The 24,371-nt window shown below is 38.9% G+C and overlaps 3 protein-coding genes and 1 long non-coding RNA gene across 4 annotated transcripts; 3 read left to right on the forward strand and 1 right to left on the reverse strand.

The window, feature by feature from the left end:
* Positions 1-5,472: 5,472 nt before the first annotated feature.
* LOC133737910 (protein PLASTID TRANSCRIPTIONALLY ACTIVE 7-like) lies at positions 5,473-7,838 on the forward strand. The gene is made up of 4 exons (XM_062165375.1): positions 5,473-5,480; positions 5,686-5,773; positions 5,893-5,952; positions 6,885-7,838. The coding sequence occupies exons 1-4, from the start codon at positions 5,473-5,475 to the stop codon at positions 7,218-7,220; spliced, it is 492 nt and encodes a 163-aa protein (XP_062021359.1). The 3' UTR covers positions 7,221-7,838.
* A 257-nt stretch (positions 7,839-8,095) lies between these two features.
* Positions 8,096-9,133, reverse strand: LOC133741490 (uncharacterized). Its single transcript, XR_009861956.1, has 2 exons — positions 8,643-9,133; positions 8,096-8,390 (listed from the first exon to the last, which is right to left on the reverse strand). It is a non-coding gene; the product is annotated as an uncharacterized LOC133741490 (long non-coding RNA).
* Positions 9,134-11,107: 1,974 nt separating this feature from the next.
* LOC133737911 (B3 domain-containing protein Os01g0234100-like) lies at positions 11,108-13,485 on the forward strand. The gene is made up of 7 exons (XM_062165376.1): positions 11,108-11,128; positions 11,200-11,265; positions 11,740-11,774; positions 11,858-12,005; positions 12,157-12,363; positions 12,611-12,659; positions 12,746-13,485. Exons 1-7 carry the CDS (start codon positions 11,108-11,110, stop codon positions 13,483-13,485), a joined length of 1,266 nt encoding a protein of 421 aa, XP_062021360.1.
* A 350-nt stretch (positions 13,486-13,835) lies between these two features.
* Positions 13,836-19,691, forward strand: LOC133738957 (transcription initiation factor TFIID subunit 5). Its single transcript, XM_062166660.1, has 19 exons — positions 13,836-14,047; positions 14,454-14,535; positions 14,622-14,700; positions 14,835-14,932; positions 15,024-15,080; positions 15,151-15,238; positions 15,317-15,426; positions 16,191-16,298; positions 16,429-16,580; positions 16,867-16,977; positions 17,069-17,138; positions 17,218-17,257; positions 17,761-17,925; positions 18,027-18,103; positions 18,286-18,402; positions 18,571-18,836; positions 18,958-19,053; positions 19,144-19,216; positions 19,312-19,691. The coding sequence occupies exons 1-19, from the start codon at positions 13,875-13,877 to the stop codon at positions 19,384-19,386; spliced, it is 2,037 nt and encodes a 678-aa protein (XP_062022644.1). The 5' UTR covers positions 13,836-13,874; the 3' UTR covers positions 19,387-19,691.
* Positions 19,692-24,371: the final 4,680 nt, after the last annotated feature.

The following is a 24,371-nucleotide window of genomic DNA, read 5'->3' on the forward strand; positions in this document are numbered from 1 at the left end:
CAAGGATATGAGGTTGGAGTTTTATCACTCCATTTTTGATATTTATACCTAGGAAATCAACTTCATCAAGGATAAAGAAGATTTTCTTTTCACCTAGGATAATTCCATGCTGAACTATCAGCTTTACAACCTCATGGAGGTGTTTCATGTGTTCTTCTCTGTTTTTGGAGAAAACCAGAATGTCATCTATGTAGACGACGCAAAACTCTGCAACGTGCTTGAAGATATTATCCATTTTTCTTTGGAATATTGAGGGAGCTTGCTTTAAACCAAAAGGCATTACTAACCATTCGTAATGTCCTTGTGGTGTTCCAAATGCAGTGAGAGGTACACTCTCAGGATGCATTTTGACTTGCCAAAATCCTGACTTTGCATCAAATTTTGAAAAGACTTTAGCTCCTCTGAGCTGATTGATCAATACTCTTACTTGAGCAATTTGATAGCCGTCTTTGACAGTCTTTTTATTGACATCTCGATAGTCAATAACCATTCTAGCTTTTCCTCGAAGGGTTTCTGCATGATTTCTCACGTAGAATGCTGGAGCATGATGAGGGCTAGTGGAAGGTTGAATTAATCTCTTGTTCAGGAGATCTTCAATATCTTTTCTGAATTCTTTTTGGTCTTCCTCTTTATACTGAGGAATGGCTTTGACATGACAGATAGCATTCATGTCATGTAGTCTTAGTTCACAGACCACTGGGTCTTTTCCCCAAAACTTCTGAGGATCTATATCGATGTTCTGCTCGAGTAGTTTCTTGATTTTCTCAAGAGTGGGAATTTTCTGAGACTCAAGCTTATTCTGAAAGTGCTTGAGGTTATGCTCATGGATGAAACTAGCTTCTTCTTCTTCACTAATTTCTGCTTCTTCTTCTTCTTCAGAAGTTTCTTCAACAAGTAGTTCTTCTTGTTGTTTAATTTGGAGTATGGGTTCAAATTTTTGTTTGTAGGGAGTAAGATCACCACTATTCTGGTGCGATCTCTGATATTGGGTAGTAAAGTTTGGTCCGACCACGCTTTTGGCTTGAGTGAGCCTATCTGCCCAGAACACCCGTTCTCCTTTTCTGAAGCCGATTGCTTCTTCATCATGGATAAATCTCTGTTGGAGAATGAAATCAATACCCAACAAGAAATCTGCGCCTTGGCCTTCAGATTGCCAGACGTTATGGATGGTAAATGTTCCTCCACCAATGGTGATATGAACATTTTTTGCTACTTTATTCATGGTGTGATGGCTTCCATCAAAAGTAACACCAGTAGCTGTTTTCTTTTCTTCTTTCCAGAGTTTTTCTGGAATTGCAAATCTTTTTGCAACTGTAAATCCTGATCCATTATCTACAAAGGCATGTAGATGATATTTTTTATGATCAGGGAATTTTAGTCCAATCTCTATGTAGTTACTGTATCTACTCGTAGAGATGACTTTTGATTGCTGAAGCTCATTTTCTTGAGCTTGTTCCTTTGGAATGAATGGTTTACATTCTACTGGAACATTTTTCTGAGTGGGAGATGTAAAACTAGAAGGTTTTGTATCATCCCAGTCTGTAGGAATTATCTCTTTGCTATCTGGATTACTGAACCATGACGGAGGGTCATATCGGACTTTATAATCAAACTTTCCAGAAGGTTGGCCAAGTAAATCCCATGTTTCAGTAACTGTTATAGCTGCTTCTTGCTTTTCTAGGAGATGAACAGGTTCTGGTGGCTTCACCAGTTCTATCTTTTCTGGTATTTCAACCAATTCAAAGTTGTCATCTAGTTTTTCTTTGATGACATCTTCCTTTTTCGAGGAAGATGGTTCCATGGTTTCCTGGAACAAAGTTTCTTTCTCTTTTTTCTCAGAGAAATATTCTTCATATTCTTGGTCAACTAGTTGGCTGACAAGTCCATTCTTGGTTTTTCTTCTTGCTTCAGCTATGAAGCATTCTTTGTGATAAGTCTTTTTTGACTCTTCACAAAACATAGGGAGACCATTCCTTTCGTGACATAAGCAGTAGTCACAAACGAATGTACCAGGGTTCACCTGATAAGAAGACATTAACGATTCTGTCTTACTTTCTTCCCAGTTTTTGATTTTCAAAACATTCATTTGTCTGGATTCGAAGTAATCTTCTTCAGAATCTGTCTCAGACTCAGATGAATCTTCTTCTTCGGACCAGGCAGAGTAGACTGACCTGTCGTCTTCTTCATCATCAGAATAGGCTATTTCGTAGCCTTTCATATTTGCTATTTCTACTATTTGCTCATATTCTTCAAAGAGAGCTTTAGTAGATCTTTTACCCTTTTCCGGGCATTCATTGGCATAGTGCCCTTCAGCTTTGCATAACCAACATCTGCAAGCTTTCTTGCTTGGTTGTTGTTTATGCTGATGAGTATTCTTCTTTTTCTTGAAGAATTTCTTTTTAGGATTTTCTTCCTGTTGTTTCTTGTAATTGGAACTTTTCTTGAATTTCCAGTTCTTTCTTTGATTATTCCTTTTGAATTTTTTAGAGTAATATTTTCCTTTCTTCTTTCTGTGGAACTTGGATTCATGACATCCCCAGTTAGTTGGCATATCCAGTATTCCGTAACAGAAATTTTCAACTCCTTTGAGTTGTTTCTTAGCCATCTTAGCTCTAAGATTAGCTTTGCATTGTTCTTTCAGTAATTGCCGGATTCTGTCGGCAATTCCTCCAACTGAAAATCTTTCAATTGGTTTTTCTGCTATGCTTTCTCGCACAGCTGTTCTCCATGGTTCAGGGAGTTTCCTGTGCAACAAGTTGACTAGATCAGTGCTTTCTAGTTCACCAATTGTACAGTAATATTCTTGAAATTCATTCAAGTATTCTTCAAAATATCTCATGTCACAAATTTTGAGAGCATAGATATTTGATTTAGCCGTTTCTCTGGCCTTTTCACTCATATTATCAGAATCTCCACAGAACTGATCGTACAGGAGTACTGCAAAATCATACGGAGATTTTGAAGCTTTGATATCTTCAAGCCATTCTTTTCCTCTGGCCGTTTCTTTGAAAGAGAAATAATATTTCTTTGCTACTCCTGTGAGAGTGGTTTCAAAATACATCTGAAGATCAGGAGCTTCGAATTTTCCAAAGGTGAGAGCAGATGCCATCATCAGGCTGTCAACCCATTGGTCAAGAGTTTTTCTCTTGTCTAGAGTTTTATCCAGATCTAGCCAGATACCAAAATTGGTAATTGGTACTCTGGGTATCTTGTCCTCTGGGACAAATCTTTGAGAATTTCTTTCTCCATCTCTTCCCGTAGGGGCCTTTTGTATAGGGAGTTTCACCTTTCCTTTTTCTCTGGTGATGGAAGTTTTGGAGCTTTCTCCTTCTTCCATTTCAACATCTTGGTAGGGAAGGAGTTTTCTTTCCTTTCCTGGATTGAACTTTTTCATTTCTTCGATTAGTTTTTCTAATCGTTCAGGAATTTCGCAGGAATCTGCTTCTTCATAGAGATCATAGAGCTTTTGTGCTCTAAGCATATTAACTGGTCTGTTTAGATCAGCTTCTAATTCTTCTTCAGTTATTGATTCTTCAATAATGGCTTTAGTGCCACTAGTGCTAGCTTCTCTAGTGCTGTAGCTTCTTCTGAGAAGATTTTTGTTTATCCTGATGTTCTCAGGACCGACATCACTTTTTCTGTGATTGTCAAAGTTGAGACTGATTTCTCCAGTCTTTCGGCTTTCATAGACTTTTGCTTTGGTACTTTCTGGCGGCTTTTTCGGGCCAGATAGTTTCCATTCAATAGGAAAAGTTACCTCGTTCCAAGTAACTTTATGAATCTGTTGTGAATGGTTCTTCTGATTAGTGAGGAACCCAGTAGTAAGACCTGGGATATTGGTTATCCTTGTCTTGGGGGCTACTGTAGTGCTCATTAATCTATAGTATATTCTGTATACTATTGCGAGTTCTTGCATATCTTCTTTCATAGATATGCCATCTGTCTTGACTCTCAGTCGTAGACAGTGAGCTGCATCTTTCAAGCTGGTGGTGAAGTTTGGGAAGCAGTTGAAATAGGCTACTTGTTCACACAGGGATGCTTCTAGGGTTCCCAGCAGACTAGCTTGAAAGTCTGTCAGTCTGTTGTCTTGCAGGACACATAGGACTGAGCAGTTTATGCCTTCTCGAGCCAGCAGATTTATGCCTACTTGGACTGCTCCAATATGCATAAATTGATATTTTTTTGCTGCTGCTCTAGCAACTTCTGCAGGGGTGATCATCAAGAGATCGGTTTCTCCACCTGCTGTAGCGGGGGTTGTTATCTCCAATAATTTGAAATGATGGCTGTCCATCAAGTCAAACGTTCCCCTTTTGTAGATTTGTCTGAAATCTAATTTGGGAATTGCGGAGTTTTTTACCTCCTGTTCAATTTCGTTGTATTCAAATTCTTCAGCATTTAGGAGTTGTACTCCTTTCTTTTTTCCAAAGATACTTAACATGTTAACATCTCGAGTCTCCTTCGGCTTTTCATACCGAATACTAGTAGAACTAGTTGAAGGATCCAGAAAAATCATGTTTGGAACAAGATTCTTATCTGGTCTTTCTAATGGTTTGAATCCATTAGTTTTCTTTGGTTTTACTGTAGGCACTTTCTTGTCCTTCAGTATATTTTTCATAGAATCCAGCGTTTTTTGCTGTTCATTGATTTTTCTACTAACACTTGTTAGCTTTTCTTCTTCCGTTTTTGGAAGTTCTTTGATATAATCCATTTTTTTCTCTAATTTTTCTAATCGAGCGATTATATCAGGTAACGTATCTAGATGATCTTGAGATCTAGATAGTTCTTGTAACAGGGTCTGATGTTTCTCATCAGAGGATATTAATAGAGAATTCAACTTCTCTAATATTAAGTCAGACATTGTCCCCATTGGGGATTCCCCTGTTGAGCTCTTTGCAAGCTCTGATACCAGTGATTTGCGGATCTAACCAATGCTCAAATAATCAAGAGGTTTTTGTTCCTCGCCCAGAATATATAAAAGATTTTCAATATCTTCTTCTAATTTATAAATTCTGGTTTGAAGTCTATAGAGGATATCCCAATAATTGGGAGTTTCTCTAGGAAGACGTTCTCTATAGTCTTTCAATTTTCTCAATTTTTCTCTTTCTTGATTTAATTCTTTGCTAGTATTTTTGCAGATAACATTTAGCTCAAGTCGATCGACAATCGAAATTATGAATATTAAAACGTACTGTTTACCTTTTAGAATAGAGGATGAATTCTAACACTTTTCTTTAAACAAATAAATTTAAGAATGGGCCCACCACGTTTCATCAATTGTAACAGAAAAATATTAAACTATATGAACATGCAAAGAACCAACAGAAGGGTACTGATGGCAAGAAAAAGAGATATGTTGGGTAGGTGAGAAAGAAAGGGACAGGAGTCCGGGTAAAGAGGAATAAAAATAATTTGTTGGGGTTTTTGGGAGGTATTTTGATGGATTCAGGGTGTATGAGCATTAACCCTTCAAAAATGGGCGGGTTAGTGCGGGCTTTAACCGTGCGGGTTTCGGGCGGGTTTGCGGGTCACGGGCTCACATGCCAGGCCTAAGAATACACTTCCTTGTTTAATTGGTTAGTTGTTTTATTGTTCTTTGTATACCAGATACCATAATTGGGATTTTTGCTTCTTTTTTTTCTTTTTCCCGTTTCTACTAGTGACTCTGGTTTACTCTTAATGTTGCAGCATTGCTGGCATATGCCTCATGTTTACTGGGAACTCGTTTTTTCTGTGGGCTAAAAGGAAAGGAAGGTTCCCTCGACTGTTTATCATAGTTAGACGAATGTCGGATGAAATGAAATGGAGTGCTTTCTTTTGTTGATCTTATGTGTGCTTTCAGTTTCAATGTCTCAAACAGAATAATCTCATTTCGCAGAATAATGTCTCAAACAGGTGATTGCAGGGGAGCAAAGGAAAGGGAAAGGTCGGAGCGTCTGGCGTCGAAGGAAACTGGTACTGTTTGAAAAACCCTAATTGATTGATCTATCTGATGTTTATGTTATGATGGAAGTGAAAGAAGTGATTCTGGGAAGTAATAATGGGGTTTGAAAAAAACTAGTGGAATTGTTAGTGGTGGTCAAGACTTGAAGAAGTGAGGTTTGGTTTGTTTTTAAGAGCAAGACATGAAGAAGTGAGGTTTTTCTCATATTGAGTTGAGCTGTGTGTAACTGGATGTGGTGACATCTTGAGATGGGATTCTTTGACTCGTGACAAGTTCAGTGGCTGCTACCAGGCATGTAGTCTTATACAGTCTGGACTTTTCATGTTGATTTCGATCCACAAAGAGGATTTGGATTGAAATATGGGAAGGTGAACTTGGTTGAGTGTCTAGTGTAAGAGAAACATAATAAATTTGAAAGTACATAACTTTTGACTTTTAAGAATTAAAGGATGGGGTTTAGAACACAAGCTTTGAGCAATTTAAATTACAGTATGGATTTGGTTGATGGTGCTTGAGCATAAATAGGCTCTTAGTCTGTTACAGTAAGGGGTTGGATTGGAGGTGAGAATATTTGATAGTCAAGTATTGTAAGTTAAGTCGATGATTCTATTGTTTGGTTGGTTTCTAATGGCAAAACATGATTTCTATTGCTTAATAAAAGTTTGAGGTTCTTTCGTATGGATCGTAGTGTGTAGAACTGGAGAGTATTTTATATGCAAATTTCTCTTTTTCCCAGAAATTCTGTGACTAGTGATAAATTTCAGCTACTAGCTACGCAGTCTAATATCATATTGTTACCAATTTGAAAAGAAAATTTAGGTTGAGATCTGGAAAGGAAACTTGCTTGAGTGATCAATACTGTGTTGTAACCCTGCAAGTCAGAACCTTCTCATACTGTGCTATTGAGCATTGACTAAACATGTGCACATTTTCCATGCTTTAGACAAAGAAGGATGACATGTTGCGATACAAAATGGAGAGAGTGCCTTCCCTGGAGGAACAAGTTCGGAAGGTAAAGGATGAAGGACAGCTCTTGGGAATGGACATCAAGAGACTACTACTCTCAGAGGACAACCGGTTTGATTTTGTGAATGAAATTGCGGCCGAGGCCAACGAGTATGTTGAGAACAACCGAGATGAGTATGGCGGTAAGAAGAAAGCCATCCTTCAGGTGCTAAATAACCGTGTGAATGATGCTGGGTTTTATAGACCTGAGGCATATGAAGAATCTGACCCCTTCAAACCAGGGCCGTCGTGGTTGAAAGAATTTTATACTTGATTTTGTGTTGTTCATGTTGTAATGTTAATCTAGATGGTATTCTTTTGCAATACTTTTTGTTTCAAATCTATCCCTGCAATAATTTTGCTTCTCGTTACACTACATAAATGAGATTGTTCATTTAATTTCTAAAAGGTCACAATTCTTGATGTGATTTGTTTGCTTGGTGTACCAATCATAACATAATAACTGATAGGCAACTAGTCTTCCTATTGATCTGTCACCATCTTCTTCGGACGTCGAACACAAGGAGTAGGTGCCAGTAGGTAATCCAGCAGCCGGCGAATGGGTTTCCTAACCTTCTTGACTCATGCCACCACGCAGAAAAGAAGATCTTATATCAGGTGTGGGAGAGGGGAGGGGAGGGGAAGCTAATGATGATCCTTCTTTGAGAAGACAAATCGAGCATTACTAACAAATACACATGCCATAGTATTGTCTTGATGAGTTTTTTTCATTTTATTATACCTTCCACTAGAATAGCCTAAGCTGGATCAAGAAAGTGGCATGTACAAAATAAAGTCATGTGATCCAAGGGGTACTTGCAAGAAGTTCTTGATTCTCTTCTGTAAATGATTTCTTCAGTCCAAGAACTGATATATGCTTTTTTTTGGCTCAGATTCTTCTACTTTGGGACCACTTTGTTCACAACTATCCCTTCGCATTAGAAAGGGTCCTCTATTTTCAGGCATCAGCCAAACACTATAAAATAGGCAAATGAAGAAGATTCACGTGACCAGTTAAAGGATAACAAGGATGACATAAAAGCATGTCATTAGGGACTTATGTTATTGCTACTTCTCTCTAGTAGTGACAAAACATAGTTGAAGCTGGAAAGATTCAATTAGTTCCAACTCAAGATCAACTTCAGGAAATTTAACCAGAAACACCAACAAGGGAATGGAATTGAATTATAAAGATCGGGACCAAACAGATAAACATAGTTTCAATTCACCAAACCACCAGAACAAGACCAGTACTCAAAATTAACATTAACTAAAGCCTTTTATCATGGAATCCCTGCTGGATACATATACAACATTCATGTGCCGATACTTCATTTCATCCGACATTCGTCTAACTATGATAAACAGTCGAGGGAACCTTCCTTTCCTTTTAGCCCACAGAAAAAACGAGTTCCCAGTAAACATGAGGCATATGCCAGCAATGCTGCAACATTAAGAGTAAACCAGAGTCACTAGTAGAAACGGGAAAAAGAAAAAAAAGAAGCAAAAATCCCAATTATGGTATCTGGTATACAAAGAACAATAAAACAACTAACCAATTAAACAAGGAAGTGTATTCTAGCAAGCCTTGAAGAAACCCAGAAACAGAAAGAAGAAAAGTCCCAAATAGGAAAAAAAAAACCCTAAATTTTGTAATTGGAAATCAAACAAATCAGAAAAGAGAGAGAACCCATACTCTAGATGTGCTTCTTTGCTTCCAAGTCTCCAACTTTTGACGCGAAAACCTCAAGGGAGGATGGGACCATAAGAGAACTACAATTTTCATGAGAGGAAGAAAAAAAGAAAGATTGGGTTGCAACAATCGTGCAACCTGAGACGAGTTTCTAGTATCAATAACGAGAAGACCTGGATTTTGGGTGGAGAACCAGACTTTGGTTGCATCGCTGGGAGTCGGGTTGGAGAACTGGATTTTGGGTGGAGAACCAGACTTTGGTTGCATCGCTGGGAGTCGGGTTGGAGAACTGGATTTTGGTCGGAGCAGTCGAGACGAGAACTCTGGTTTTGTCATTGACTCCTCTGAGTCAGGGTTGAAGCACAGAGCTATATATTTGACCCGCGATTGTTTTTGGAAAATCTCGATCTGAGCCGTTTGTTTTCATTTAAATCAATGGACGGCTCAGAATGGCACATCCGCAGATCAAGTATATCACGGACGTCCTCTTTGGAACCTTGCTGTATATATATATATATATAAAAACCCCACCCCATTCCCACCCTTGATGGGGCTCGAACTTCTTACCCTGGATCAATTTCTCCATGCATATAACCCTATCACCTATGATCGATCATGGGTGCATATTAATATTCCTCCAATTAATATATAAAATAACTTTTCTGCTTCTACTGATAGGGTTGACACACATCATGGTGATCATGCATGGACTTGCAACTCTGGTCTCTAGTAGTGGAGTGCTGCCTGAATTAGACAGGCCTGGGCATAGTCGGGGCGGGTCGGTTATCAGCCCAAACCGAGTTCGAACCGAAAAAATCGGAAAGTCTATTTGTGAAACCGAACACCGGATTTGTACTAGGCTGGGCCAAATTTTCGGTTGCACCGAATTTCTGAATCGGGGCAGATCGGTTTCGGTTCCTTGACTTCCTTCCATCATCTGCCAAAAAAATCCACAAGAAGATCAGCCTTAGATGTTGTACACAAGCAGAAGAAACAATACTCAATTCTAAACCATAAGCAAAAACAATTTCCAGAGTTCTAAACCCAGAACTTGAACAAATTTCCTTCCAAACCACAGATCCAAACCACAGTTATAAACAACAGTTCCAAACCATAATCATTCAAGAGATGTGCAAAGAGATCGACTCATTTTTAAACCCAATATCTATACTCAGTTTTATACCTGTGACCAACATCAGGTAATCAATCCAACAAACAACCCCAACATTAGGTGAAAAAAAAAAATCCCAATTTGAGTAATTTCTTCACACATACTGGTGGATAGAGAGACGTCGGAGATGGCTGACCGAGGGCAGAGAATCGGAGAGAGATCGAGAGGTTGAGTTCTAAACCCCAATTGGACTTTTTGTTCGGAGGCTGAGAGAGAATGAGAGTTAGGCTTCTGAAAGAGAAATCACAAATGAATGCGGCTGTGTGGGTGTAGCCTACATATATTAGGTGTGGTGATTCAGTGTGGTACGGTACACTGAAAGAAAGAAAACAACCTATCAAGTATTGACACATAATATAAATCATATAATTTATATTAACAAATTCGGTCGGTTCGGTTGTTAAGCGGTCGGTATAACGACCAACACCGCTTTCGACCCGTATACATTCGGTTTCGGTTCGGAAATTTCCCTCTTTTTTCCTTCTTCATTCGGTTTCGGAAACCGACCCACATTTTTCGGGTCGGTGCGGTCGGAAAACTGCTTTGTATTCGGTTATGCCCAGCCCTACTGAATTCTAGTACTAATATGTTTACCCACCACGTTCATGATCGGTACGTGATTATGGTTTTTATAATAATACATATTTTCCTTCTTTCTTTTTCTTTTCTTTTCTCCTTTCTCGGACTTATTTAATTGCTTAGATTGCAATCAATAGTTTAAATACTAGCATTTATCCACACATGCTCTGCATGTGCAAGCACATTTTTTTTTCTTCAGAAAATAAAAAAGAAAATAGTTGGTTATTGCAGACAAAAGAAAATTGGAGAGAGAATTCATTCTCAATGTTTATTAATTTTCTAGGGTCAATTCTGTTAAAATTTTAGATTTTGGCTAACAAATCATCTTCTTTTAATAATAGTATAGATTTCAATTAGGTTAAATGCCAATTGATAATTCTAAATTTTCTCTAAAAAACAAGAAGGTTAAATCAAATGAAAGACTCATTATATTTATCATTAAGGAACGTAACACGATTAGATTATGGCGTCAAGTACGTTTGACACGACGATCACTACCACCTTCGAAGGCGCCCCCAATTGAGGTAATCTTCTAGCCGTTGTACGTGTGTTTCAATTCAACTCGATCATGTTTTCAACTCTCTCGCGATCTGTGTATGTATATATACCTCTATGTTTGTACAGTCTTCAAACTTGATTCTCTGCAAAGAAAACAAGTAAACAGAAAAAACAGTATTCACTTACTCCCCGTTCTCAGTTCCAGAGACTACGTCTATTAATGGCAAAACAGAGCTCCAAGGTAATTCTGTTTCAGCTTATAATTGAATTGGTTTGGTTGTTAACAGAGTAACTGATCCACTATTTTATTAGGCTAAGAAGATCGCTAAGAGGGAAAGACCTTCAAATAAACAAGAGAAACAGATACTTGAAAACAATGTGAGAAGCAGTTGCTGCATGCGTGAGCTTTAATCAACCCTTGCCTTGTTTTTTTCCCTTCCCTGCTGGGCTTCCTATACATTAAGTTTACTAGCTACTTGTATCTTTTCTCTGGATATAGTATTGAACATTTTCATGTGCATTTTCATATAGTATCGATCATATAGCCTTTTATATATAGCAACGACCTACTGGCAATTAATTTCGAAGAACCTTTCATTTTTATGTTCATTGTACGTATGCTATTTGGTTATATACAAATGCCAATATAATTTTTGCATTATTCGAAAAGGTCGGAGGGACCTTGCATGTCCCACAATATGGGAGTTAAAATTATCTACTTCAAACTTGTTTTTTAGCCAAATTCTAAATCGTTTTCTTGATATGGCCGGGAAGGTAGCAGTTATTTTAATTACAGTTTGTTGATGGATCATTTTTTTTTCCTTTGTCATTCAACTCTTAAATTCTGGACAGGTGGCCTGTGGTAATTCAAAGAAGGCAGCTCAAAGGTTAGAAAATTATTACTTTATATTTTGTTTTGCCTAAAGTAATGTAATATGTGGTGAGAAATCTAAATTTTACCAACTGATAGCCATAGGCCGAAACGATTAAAGAGAGCCGTATCTGAGAAATCATCACTTCTGGAAAGAGCTGAGGAACTTGCAGATCAAATGCCAGTAAAATGTCCTCATTTTGTCAAAGAGATGCTTCCATCACATGTTGCTGGAGGCTTCTGGCTGGTAGTTAAATCTCAGTGATCACTCTCTCTTCACAGTAGTATAATTTTTGTAAAATTGTTAGTTATATCTATCAAGGTAATTAAGAACTAGCTAGCTAGTAGTATTGTATGTATCCATACGGCTATAAGGATTTTGGGTTGGCACTTGGCAGGGTCTTCCTTCGACATTCTGCCACAAACATATAGGAACAAGCGACCAGAGGATTATATTGGAAGATGAAACTGGCGATAAGTTCAAAACAACATATCTCGGTCATAAGATGGGATTAAGTGCTGGATGGAGAGGGTTTTCCATTCATCACCATTTGCTTGAGGGAGATGTTTTAGTCTTCCAAAAAGTCAGGGCTCATGAATTTAAGGTAAATATATGATTCAGTCCTTCAATTGCTTGTTTCGACCCGTGGCTGTATATTGTTTGATTTTGAGAGTGACATCGTGATACATTTAGTTAAATTAACATTAATTTGTCATTGCCCTGCGGTCATGTCTTTTCTATAATGCAAAGCTTATTTGAAGATGCAAACACGTTGAGATACATTAGCTAGAACCACTAATTCTTTTTTTGGTTACAAGAACCACTAATTCTTTTGCTGCCTACTTGTTTAGGTTTATATAGTTAAACCAAATGGTTCAAAAAAACTGAAGTTTCCCGGCGGTAAGTTGTTTAAAAATTCAACAGGTTTTTTGATAACTGGCCGGTTTTACAGTCATAAGTCACCTTGTATAATTTACCTAATTCAGATCACGCAGAGGACTCTCAAATGGCATCCGTTACTACATGTAGTATTCCAACAACATGTGATCTTTCTGAAGATATATTGTACATTGACAATTATGTCGGAGGTACAGAGAGTGAAGAAGATATGTTCAATTATATTGACAATTATGAAGCCGGTGCAGAGAGTGAAGATGATATTGACCCTGAAATTTTCAAAGGAGCTGGGCTTTCGGAGTCTTCTGTCACTTGTTTTAAAGAAGTGACATGCATCGAGAAGTTCAAGATCATATTCAATGGCTGTAACATCAATTCCCAGGTTCCTAAACTCGTCCTGAAGAAATATTATGAGCTTTGCCGCGGCCAAAACTCATACCTGCATGAAAATCTTGTGGAGTCTCTTAACAGCCAGCTGGTTGCTGGACTAATCTCTGAGACGGTCAATATTGCAGATGCAATTAAATTCTGCAAGATTACCACCGAGGAGTCTGAGTTTTCGAAGTGGGACAAGACCTTGCAAGCCTCTGAGATGTTAGGCATGAATGTGGGCTTCATGCGCAGCCGAGCGAGCAAGCTTGCAAGCCTTGCGGCAGAATCAAAGACGTACAAAGACGCGAGACTTGCAAGAGAGCAAGAAGAAGCAGAGTTTCGGGTCAGGTTGGCTGACTTTTTGAAAGAAAAAGATAAAGCAGATCGGGAGGGGTCTGAGAAATCAGTGCAGGTTGCTGCAAGTTTCAAACAAGTACTGACAAATGTACCTCGGTGATCGATGATTCACAAACTTGCTTAAGTATATGCATATATAGAGCCATAGAGGTTTCCTGGTTTTGTTTATGAAATTTTCCATTTCCACATTGGAGCATATGATATATCATATATAAGCGATTGACCCCAATCTCGTCCTCTAACCTAGCTAACCTAACCTAACCAATGGTCATGAACACGTACTCTTATTTTGGGACCTTTGGCTTGACATGATTTGACTGTGGAATCTAAATTAGAGCAATGGAAAACAAGTAATGAAAAAAAAAAGCCCAAACTGTTTGAAGCCCATAAGCTTGAAAACGGCCCAGGATTTCAGAGTCGAAGATTTACATAAAAGAAAGAAAGAAAGAAGCAAATCGGGGAGAGGGTTGGGTTGCTAGTTTGTTTGAAATGGACGAGGAGAAGCTTCAGAAATTCGTGGAAGCCTACTTGAAGAAGAAAGGGCTCAAGTTAACGGAGCACGCTCTCCAAGAAGAACTTCAGCAATCCACCACCAATTCTTCTTCCTCCCCGGTCTCTCAATTCGACCCCGACGTCGTCAGGCAAATCCTCGCCTTCTCCGAGTCAGTACAATCTCTCTCTCGCATTCATATTCATATTCATATTCATGCGCTTAGGTTATGCGTGACACACTTTCGGCTCTTGTTTTGTAAGCGTCTCATATATGAACATTCCAGTTTAGGAGCTGAGATTTTGTTTCTGTGTACCAAATTTCGCCCATGGAACACTTTCTGGAATTCTTCACTTTGCTGGATCAGTTAGTTGTAGGATAGCTTCAACATTGTCATCAATTAGATTTGGAAGTTGAATCCTCCTTGTCCGGTATCAGTTTCGCCCTCAATTGTCAGTGTTTGTAGTACAATGAAGTACATGAATTCCAACACTCTTCACTTTTTTCTGTTTGTTTATGCTATTCTTCTTGATTCAAGCTTGTTTCGTTATCACTAGTGATACTGTTTTGTTTTTCAGATTTGAGGATGGTCCAGCACGGTACCAAGATGGATATGCCAAGTTGAGGTCATGGACTTATACTTCTCTGGATTTGTACAGGGTAAACTAATCTTTTGATTTCTTGGTTTCTTTTTGGTGGATTTTAATTCAATGTGTTTACTATTCTTTGAGTTTATATGTATGCAGCATGAGTTGCTTCGTGTTCTTTATCCGGTATTCATTCATTGTTTCATGGATCTGGTTGCCAAAGGTCACATTCAAGAAGGTGCGTTTCTTACTCCTTGCCATTGTTCATGCCAGTTTTTATTTATTTCATATTTCTGACATATATGCAATTCAATGGGTGCACAAATGGTCCCTTTTCTTTTATACTTACATGACTATTGTGGATATTACCAGCTCGGACATTTTTCAATAGCTTCCGTGAAGACCATGAAATGATGCACCTACGAGATCTACAGAAGTTGGAAGGAGTTCTTTCGCCCTCTCATTTAGAGGTGGTTTTTTCCTGAACAATCATCATTGCATCTATGTTTCAAGAGTACATCAACACCATAGATGATCTCTCACCGTTCTCTTGTTATTCAGGAGATGGAATTTGCTCATTCTCTTAGGCAGAGCAAAGTGAACATAAAGATATGTCAGGTAACTTTCTAGTTGTTTTTAGTTTTTTGAGTACTCCTACCTTCTTATTTTTGGTCAACTGTCTTTCCAGTACTCCTACGAGCTTCTGCTACAGTTTTTGCACAAGTCACAGTCCACCACAATGCTTGGGATTATCAATGAGCATATTAATTTCCAAGGTAATATCTGTTTGACCACAACTTATATGTTTTTATAATGGATTTCTGTATCTACGTGTGTGTTTATTGGTTTTGCAGTTTCTCCTGGACAACCTAGCTCAATTACTGATGATGCTGAGGCTGTAACACTTACTGGAGGCAGCCAGGAGTCGGCTAATCAAATAAACCAGAAGGAAATTCATTGGGGGGTTAGTCAGTAATGCTGCTGAGTAGTATAGTGCATATGTCATTTTCCTTTGTGTTCCTCTGCTCAATTTGAGCAATCCAAACCTCTTTTAACAAGTTGCATAAGGAATAATTTAGTTGTATATTGGAAGTATCTTGTGCTCTTAAAGCTAAACTTCCTTTGTTTCACGTTTTGCAAATAAAAATTTACTTTTAACTGCTACCTAAAACTGCTGTTTTATAATTGTAGTCATTGTCTTTATTTGCAAGTTCTCAAAGAGGGTAGCAATTGTTTGTCTGTCAAAGAAATAGCTAGCTGTGCAGATTTTGCAATAATGATAGTTACATAATATAGTTGTACAATAATCCTTTTGGTCAATACTTTTCACGCACCTCTGCAAAGTTATCTGCCTATAGAAAAACCAGAGTAGTTATGTAGGTGAAAGTGCGAGGATTTGTTGTTAGATTAAAGAAACATATATAGTTGAGCTAGAAATGAGGTAGCTTTCTCAGTTTATCTGTAAGGTATATGATTAATTAAGCACTGACAGAAAAATTTGCATATATAGTAAGGTTGGTTTGCTACTCATTACTGAAAAATTTCCTTGCGTGAAGCTTTCGGGTTTTATATTGTAGCCAAAAGATTTCTATAGTTATAAGCTCTGTGCCAGTCGGGTATGTATTTATTGAAATATCTGGTTTGTTTTCTTGAGTTCGCATGCAGAGTCATGCTTATATATTCCATTTAGTTGCTGGATTTTGACTGTGAATCCTATATTTGATATAGTTGCTTGAAGATTCCTTGGAAGAACGCTTGGAAAAGGCCGGGGGAATGGCTTTAGATTCTGAAAAAGCAGAAGGGGAAACCAAAGAAGGGGAGGGTGATGAAAATAAGGTGAAAATCTGCTTTGAATTATAATTCCATAGCTTCAGAAATATTAGTGTTTTGAGTAATATGGTTTTAACTTTGACTTTTGATTGTGATGATATCTGTCTTTATTCTTATTTTTATCTTTTGAATTCAGAAAAAATCAATTGAAGGAGGTAAACAGGGTGCTTCAATCAAAAAGCAAAAAAAGGACAAGGCTGTTAGTGCAACAGTGAAAAGTGCACGCCCCGAGGCAACCACTGTACCTACAGCACCACGAGTCAAACCAGAACTTACTTTGCCAGTAATGTAGTTTCTGGAATCCTCTTTCTTTGTTCTTTTTTTTTTTTTTTCCTTTTTGGTCTCTTCCCTCTTCGCTCTCATAAGACTTTGCAATTGCCAAGATATTGGTGGTGCTAATCTGTAATGGATCTAATAAAATTAGAAAACTGTATAACTTGAGGTTAATTGGAGTGAATTGCACCCTGTTAGCCTTTTTGTATGATTTTGGGTTGACAGTCTGGGTATCGTAACTGGTGGTTCATGTTTAGGTTCTGGTGCAGTTTATGGATTAATCTTTTCCTGATTGTTTCAGTCCAACAGAAGTTGAACAGTCTATTCTTGAGGACTTGAGAAACCGTGTACAGTTGAGTAGTGCTGCGTTGCCATCTGTCAGCTTTTATACATTTATCAACACACACAATGGGTAATGTCCTCAACTTTCCCTTTCCAATGATGATTGGTAGTGTTTGAGTCCATTTTTCCACTACTTATCTTTTTGTTGAACAATTTGCTAGGTTAAACTGTTCATCTATATCCCATGATGGATCCCTGGTTGCTGGTGGATTTTCTGACTCGTCGCTGAAGGTTTCATCTGCTCTTTATACTTCAATATTCTTCCCCTTGTCCTTCACCTGAGTGCTAATATTTAAGCATTCTTCAACAGGTCTGGGATATGGCAAAGATTGGGCAACAATCTGTTGGTTGTAAGTCATTATAAACTTCGGTTTTATCTGAAAATTCTGGGTTACTTCTGCTTTCATGCATGCTGATGCTTTCAGCCTTTCTCAATGAGAGGTGTTTTTGAAATTTGCAATTGTCATCTAAACCATACTTGTGCTTTTACTTGGCACTTGTGGGATATATCCATTTGTCCACCGTGCTAAAGAAGTTCAATTATCAAAAAATGAGGAAATGCAAGATCATTTGTGAAAAGTATGACCAATTATAGTTTTAGGTTTGCGGAGAAAGTAGTTTCATTTAATCCTTTACCGTGCCTTTTGTTTTGTGTTTTCCGTTGTCTAATTTCCTCTTTATTACCAACATTGTACTCATGATTTCCTGGCTTGTCATAGGAGAATTGGTTGTAAACAAATTGATTAGTCTTTGAAAATGTTCCTGCTTATTTTACTTGTGAATGTCTGTTTTCTGCTCACTGCTCGGATACTGTGGTTTACTATAAATTTATATTAAACAATGCTTGTGTCAGCAATTCTGCAGGGTGAAAATGGTACCACTTCAAGTGAACTAGTTGCTGGATCAAATGGCGGGAAAAGGCCATATACATTGTTTCAGGGTCATTCAGGGCCAGTTTATTCTGCTACTTTCAATCCTCTGGGTGATTTTATACTTTCCTCTTCAGCAGACTCAACTAGTACGTTGACCTACATCATTCTCTTTGTGGGTTTGTATTGTGTTCTATATGTTCCAAGGAATTTGTTTATGACAGTAACAAGCTAAATTGCTGCGCTGCAGTTCGGTTGTGGAGCACAAACCTAAATGCCAATCTTGTTTGCTACAAGGGTCATAACTACCCTGTATGGGATGTTCAGGTACATTTGATTGGCTGAATCTTTTAGCAACAGCTTTCTGAAATGCATCTGCTTGCTTGTATATCTCCTCTTTGGTGGAAGGCACTATATATTAGACTTTTTTAGTCCAACATTTTTTGTTTTTATTTTATTTTTCAGTCTTATAATTGTACTCTAATGTGGTAGCGTTTCTGCTGGTGCAGTTTAGCCCAGTAGGTCATTATTTTGCCAGTGCATCACATGATAGAACAGCAAGAATTTGGACTATGGACAGAATACAGCCTCTGAGAATAATGGCAGGGCACTTATCTGATGTTGATGTCAGTTCTCTCTCTCTCTCTCTCTCTCTGCAGATTTTTTTATTTTTTTAAAGCCTCTGTTCTGGGAGTATACTTGTGTGTTTTGAAGATGTTTGAACATGAATTGATTATACCTTGTGTTGCAATCCTTCAAAACCAATTCTAATGGATTGAAAATTGATATTTTAGTGTGTACAATGGCATTCCAACTGCAACTACATTGCAACTGGTTCTAGTGACAAAACAGTTAGATTATGGGACGTGCAGAGTGGAGAGTGTGTCCGAATATTTATTGGCCACAGGAGTATGATTTTATCTCTTGCAATGTCACCTGATGGTCGGTACATGGCTTCGGGTGATGAAGATGGCTCAATCATGATGTGGGATCTTTCAAGTGGCCGCTGCGTTACACCTTTGATGGGTCATACCTCATGCGTATGGACATTGGCTTTCAGGTGGATATTCATTTTGTTCTCCATACTACGAATTTCACATTGAATGGAAATTGTCATTTAGGTACTGGTGTACAACTGTACATGTATTATCTCTAAAATATTCTCTTGTTGTAAACTACAGTGGTGAAGGTTCACTCCTTGCTTCTGGATCTGCTGATTGCACGGTAAAATTATGGGACGTAACTGCAAGTACAAAGTTGCCAAAAGCTGAAGAAAAGTGAGTTAGTTTCCCAAAGCTATTCTTCCCTTGTTTTGATACTCTCCTTAAAAAAGAAAACGTGGTTTAAGTAATGACTTGGATCAGCAGAAGTGGAAGTGCTAGCAGACTGAGGTCATTGAAGACTTTACCAACCAAGTGTACGCCTGTCTACTCCTTACGGGTAAGTGCAAAAATTCTGATTAATAGCTTCTCTTTCTTCATTTCTTAGTTAATGGTAGAAGGATATGTTATGTTCGACTTCTGTTGTGGGCGCAGTTTTCTCGAAGGAATCTTTTGTTTGCAGCCGGGGTCCTTTCAAAAACTGTAGAAGTACACTCCCTCCAGACCTGATCTAATTCGAAGAGGCCGCCTAAGTTTGCTGTGCTCTGCAGTTCTGCATCACCTCACCACAAGAAACTCTTTTATCTTGGATCCCTCCTCTATTAATTACTGCAGTGTACGGGACAAAACTAGCTAGAGTAAATGATAATGTGAGACCCTCACCTTCTTTTTTTTTTTTTTTTTTTTTCATTTGGATTGAGATGATGCAAACGTAAAGCCGTCTTACCGTTCTCATTTGTTATACTGAAGCTCGTATTTTCCACTTGTATGGCGCATTTAAAATAAAGGTTTTCATGGCTGCCCTCATAGTTTCATGGTTTCCTCTAATGTATTATGTATGGTAAACAAATTTAACAAACCTTCGGACTAATCATGATATCCAATTTATTCACACTAAACTCTAATTGAAAATTTTACGGTCCACCAGATGTATTTTATTTTATTAAACAAAAACTAGTTACGGTTTACGTCTCATGGAAAATTTTCTCTAAAAAATGAAAATCCTCTAAAAAATAAAAATTTCTAAGACCATTTTTTATTTAATCGAAGAGGTCAACCCGATTTTATAATTCAGCAAGCAGTACCAAACGACACCCCCGATGGAGTCGACAGAAATAGCCGTCCTTTAGACATACAAACATCCTATTCTAAAGTAATAGAACACCGCATACCTAGAGTACACCCACCTTTTAAAAAATCCACGCACCATTATTCTAACAAAAACCTAAGTACTCAAAAGCAATAAAATAAAGGAACCAATGGAGTACCGATTTTTGCGACCTGGAACAACAATCAAACAATAGTTGGAGTAGAAGGTGACTTGTCACCATCCACTCCCTTTCCATTCATCAGAACCTCCCAAAAAGAAAAGCTCCAATCAGCCTCAGCCCAGAAGAAGGCCCATGCAGCCCAATCATATTCTGATCCATTCCAAAACCGATATTGGCTAAGCAGCCCAACCAAACCAACCAGAACAAACCCTAGTTGTCCCCGTCATCTACACTCCGGCCTGGGTATGCCATCGCTGCAAACCACCACCAGTACCCCACCATCGCTCCTGCCAGCAAGAAGATACCTGAAACCCATCCCTAGCGCCGTCGTCCTCACCCAATGTCGACGTCGGCCTCGAGCAAAACAGATGCCAATCCAAGCCAACCACCAAGTCAGCGTATACCTCTGCTCCACTTATCATCGATAAGACAGAAGACAAGGAACCTCGCACCACCGCAGGCGAGATGACCATCATCTGGGAAGTAGACCCGCCACCTAGACGAACCCGACATCAAACAGCTCCGTCGAATCCAATCGTCGTCACCGCCAAGTAGGGGAGTAGAAAGAAGAGTTGCCACTCTTCCATGTCCAAGGTTCAGGACCACTACGTAGTCGAGAAATCTCGCTGACGTGAATCAGTGAATTTGCAGCGCCGCCGCTAGTCAAAACTAGTTACGGCCTTAGGGTTTCTCTCATGAGAAAAGGAGAGAGCATTTTTTTTTGCTCCGTATGTTTTTTTTTTTTTTTTTTGAGAGAAACTGTCAACTCAAATAAATCAGGAGGTAAACTCCTTGGAAAGTACATCAGTAATACAAGTTGGAGGCTCTAGGCCCCAAAACAAAGAACTAGCAGAAGAACAAGCAAAACGAGCTAAAGTATGAGCCACAACATTGGCTTGACGATAAGCATGAATAAAGTAAGAACCCGACATCTGTTGAAGATGAAAGGTAATGTCATCATACACACGACCAATGAAGGAAGTATGGGAAATGACTCTCTGCTTTGTTGCATGAAAAAGAGTAAGAGAATCAGTCTCAAAAATCACCGGAGAGAGACCTTGCTGAATAGCAAGTGAGACTGCCTCCCTCCCTGCAATGCCTCCACCTGTTCTGGGGAAGAAACATGAGATACTGGAGCATAATAACCTCCCAAACATTTCCCCATATCATCACGGATAATGACTCTAATCCCCCCAGTACCAGTATCTTTATGAAATGCACCGTCAACATTAATCTTCACCCACCCTGCACAGGAAGGTTTCCAGGGGACTACTCGCCGACCCCCTCCACCCTGACCCTTACCCTGATGCCTCTGGTACTCCTGGAGACGAGCCGACAATAGTAGCACCACCTGGTTCATCTCCATACGTTTATTATCCCAGACTCTATTATTTCTCTCCTTCCAAATACCCCACAAATTATAAACAAAAGCTGCCCATAAATTGGAAGGCAAGTGAGAAGCACAACCCCAAATCCACTCCAAAAACAGCAACAACCTAGCATCAGAAGAGTAAGCCGTCCGTACTTCTCCAGGCACGGCATCCAACACTCCCCTCACATACGGACAAAGCCTACATAGGTGTTCAATTGTCTCTTCCCCCACTCCACAGAGAACACAAGGCCTTATCTCCAGAGGAACCTGTTTCTCAATCAATCTATCTATAGTAGGTAAACAATTGTTCAACACCTTCCACAGAAAAATTTTAGCCGTACCTGGTACATTGTCTAATTCCTAAGACTGCTAACCCTGCGACTATGGCAGATTTGAGACCAATTGCGTTGTGTAATGTAATTTATAAGTTGTGTTAGAAAGTTATTGCGAATAGGTTGAAGTTGATTCTGCCTCAAATTATTTCGCCTTTTCAAAGTGCTTTCTCCAAAAAATAAAAATCCTCCAAAAAAAATAAAATTCTAAGACCATGATAAAACTAAGGGTGGGCAAAAATAACCGGAAAACCGAAAAACCGGATAGAACCGATCCGGACCGGCCGGTCCGTTCCGGGTTTTGCACTAAAAATAACTACATTCGGGCCGGTTCGGTCCCATTACTAAGTGTTGCCGGTCCGGTCCCGGTCCCAGAATTGCGCTGACTTCGTGGACTGAAAAACCCGAAGATGTGTATGTGTCCTTCATTTATTGGTTAGTTTTTAGGGTCTATGTTATTAGTATGGACATGACCACACGTGATTGATGAGGCCCTAAAATCCTAAATGACCTAATCACCTAAATCAGATCAGTTATACGACCTCACACTCACACTCACCTACTCGGCCTCGGCTACTCCGTCTCGGGCTCTCAGCCTCGGCTACTCCTCCGATCTATCGAACTCCACTCTTCCAACATGATCAGGGTCCTCAGGGAGATGCTGTGAAGTTTAGTTTGGTGAGGAGAGAGACTTGAGCCATTGAGGGAAACTCACTCCCTCTTCTCGACTTCGGTCTCACTCTCACACTCTCACTCAACCTCGGTCTTCTCTTCTCAAAGACTTAAACTTTCTCTCTGAGAAACCCAGTTCCAAAGGTATTACTCTGTCTCTCGAGCAAATCTTTGTTTCTTGCTCTTGTCTTTCTGATCTGTGGCTCTGTGCTACTGAGTTGTTGTCAGATTTTTTAGATTTGTTTATAAATCTTTGTTTTTGCGATAGTGGGTTATTGTTCTTTCACTTCTTTGCTTTTAGTTTGCGCAAAGTAATAAACTTTATTGAGTTATGTAAGTTTTGAGATTGATTGGATAGTCTTCAAAGTCCATTTCTGGTGTGTAAGTGTGTAACACTGTTTTTGTATAAGATTTATGTTTGATGGTTCTTGTGTTCTTTGTTATCAGCTTTTGTTTTCCTCTGTTAAATTATGGGTTAAATTTTTGTGGGTGGTTTATTTTTGCGAGTTATGAAATGATGGTGTTTTATCTAATTGCTTAATTTAAGTCCGTATGGTTGATTAATTGAATTCCAAGCTTTCAAAATCATAGAAATGATCAAATGATAGAATTAGTGATTTTATCAAGTGATTAAGAAAATAATCAATTTACTGGTTCAAGGAGGAGGACGAGGAGGCGAGGAGCCGAGGAGGAACGAGGAAGGAGGACTTTGACACTCACTTTTGGACTCTTGGTAGGTTGTGCTTATTTAATTTCTTGAGCCTTTTTTATTTTATTTAGTTGATTGCCTGACCTTATCAATTGGTGCTTTTGGCTTTGTAGGCAACACAAGTTCCTTTGGTGGTTTAGCAGGCATTTCTATTTTCTAGGCAGAGCAACTTTGGAGTTTGGACAATCGTATGTCATGAGTCATGACTCGTATCTTTTGTAGTTACTATTGTGTTATTTGGTTCTTGGTGTATCCACTGTTTTTCTTTCACATAGATTAAGTTCCATAAGTTTTAGGATGAATCAATTCTCTAGTTGAGTTTAATTCCAAATATTCACATGTTTTCTCAGTCAAAATTTTATGATTCTAGTGTCTTCCGGTCTTCCCAGTTTGATCGGTTTTGGTTTACTACATTGTTCATAATTTCAAAGTTGGTACCTTCTTTTTGAATGGACATTAAATTAGTTCTGTTGTCTTTTACAGGTCTGTGGCTCAAGGCTCGGCAGCTGTACAACAACCAGTCCTCATGATGAGTGATGCCGATGGAAGTGAAACTGAACTGCTAATGATGGATATGGCAGTGAAGATGAGAGCAAAGTTTAGGAAGTATTTTGGAACGATTGATGATATGAACCAGCTGCTGTTAGTGGCCCTTGTCTTGGATCCTAGGTTCAAGTTGAAGAACATTAGTCACATTTGCATAACTCACCTCCAGTTTGATGTTGCCGAAGCAAAGGCCAAGGCCAATGATGTGAAGGAGCTGTTGGTATCCTTAACCGATCTATATAGATCATCAAGCAATGCATCTTCAAAGAGTTCTAGGAGCAGCACTGCAACAAGCTGTGTTGTTTCTAGCAGCACAAAAGCAACAGCCACATCTTCCAAGTCCAAGTCCAAGTCCAAGGAGAAGACCAAAAAAATGTCCGGGAAAATGGCTGAGATTTTAGAAGGTTGGCAAAGAGCCGTAGCTGAATCGGACGAGGTTGTTGTTGAGAGTGAAGTTGACAGGTATCTACTTGATCCATTAGAGAATCCCAGAGATGATGATTGGCAGCTGCTTGATTGGTGGAAGATCAAAGGCTGCAAATATCCAAACCTTGCTCTTGTTGCAAGGGATGTACTTGCAATCCAAGTCAGTA

Source organism: Rosa rugosa, chromosome 3 (genome assembly GCF_958449725.1).
Source record: "Rosa rugosa chromosome 3, drRosRugo1.1, whole genome shotgun sequence".
NCBI lineage: Eukaryota > Viridiplantae > Streptophyta > Magnoliopsida > Rosales > Rosaceae > Rosa > Rosa rugosa.

What these genes read in the sequence shown, in the direction of transcription:
- LOC133737910 (XM_062165375.1), top strand. An exon ending in TCCCTCGACTGTTTATCATA is followed by an intron (nt 5,774 to 5,892) that starts GTTAGACGAATG and finishes TGTCTCAAACAG; the next exon opens with GTGATTGCAGGGGAGCAAAG. An exon ending in TCTGGCGTCGAAGGAAACTG is followed by an intron (nt 5,953 to 6,884) that starts GTACTGTTTGAA and finishes TCCATGCTTTAG; the next exon opens with ACAAAGAAGGATGACATGTT.
- LOC133737911 (XM_062165376.1), top strand. Translation starts at nt 11,108, where the DNA reads ATGGCAAAACAGAGCTCCAAG. An exon ending in TGGCAAAACAGAGCTCCAAG is followed by an intron (nt 11,129 to 11,199) that starts GTAATTCTGTTT and finishes CTATTTTATTAG; the next exon opens with GCTAAGAAGATCGCTAAGAG. An exon ending in AAAACTGAAGTTTCCCGGCG is followed by an intron (nt 12,660 to 12,745) that starts GTAAGTTGTTTA and finishes TACCTAATTCAG; the next exon opens with ATCACGCAGAGGACTCTCAA.
- LOC133738957 (XM_062166660.1), top strand. Translation starts at nt 13,875, where the DNA reads ATGGACGAGGAGAAGCTTCAGAAATTCGTGGAAGCCTACTTGAAGAAG. An exon ending in CTTCTCTGGATTTGTACAGG is followed by an intron (nt 14,536 to 14,621) that starts GTAAACTAATCT and finishes ATATGTATGCAG; the next exon opens with CATGAGTTGCTTCGTGTTCT. An exon ending in TGAACATAAAGATATGTCAG is followed by an intron (nt 15,081 to 15,150) that starts GTAACTTTCTAG and finishes CTGTCTTTCCAG; the next exon opens with TACTCCTACGAGCTTCTGCT.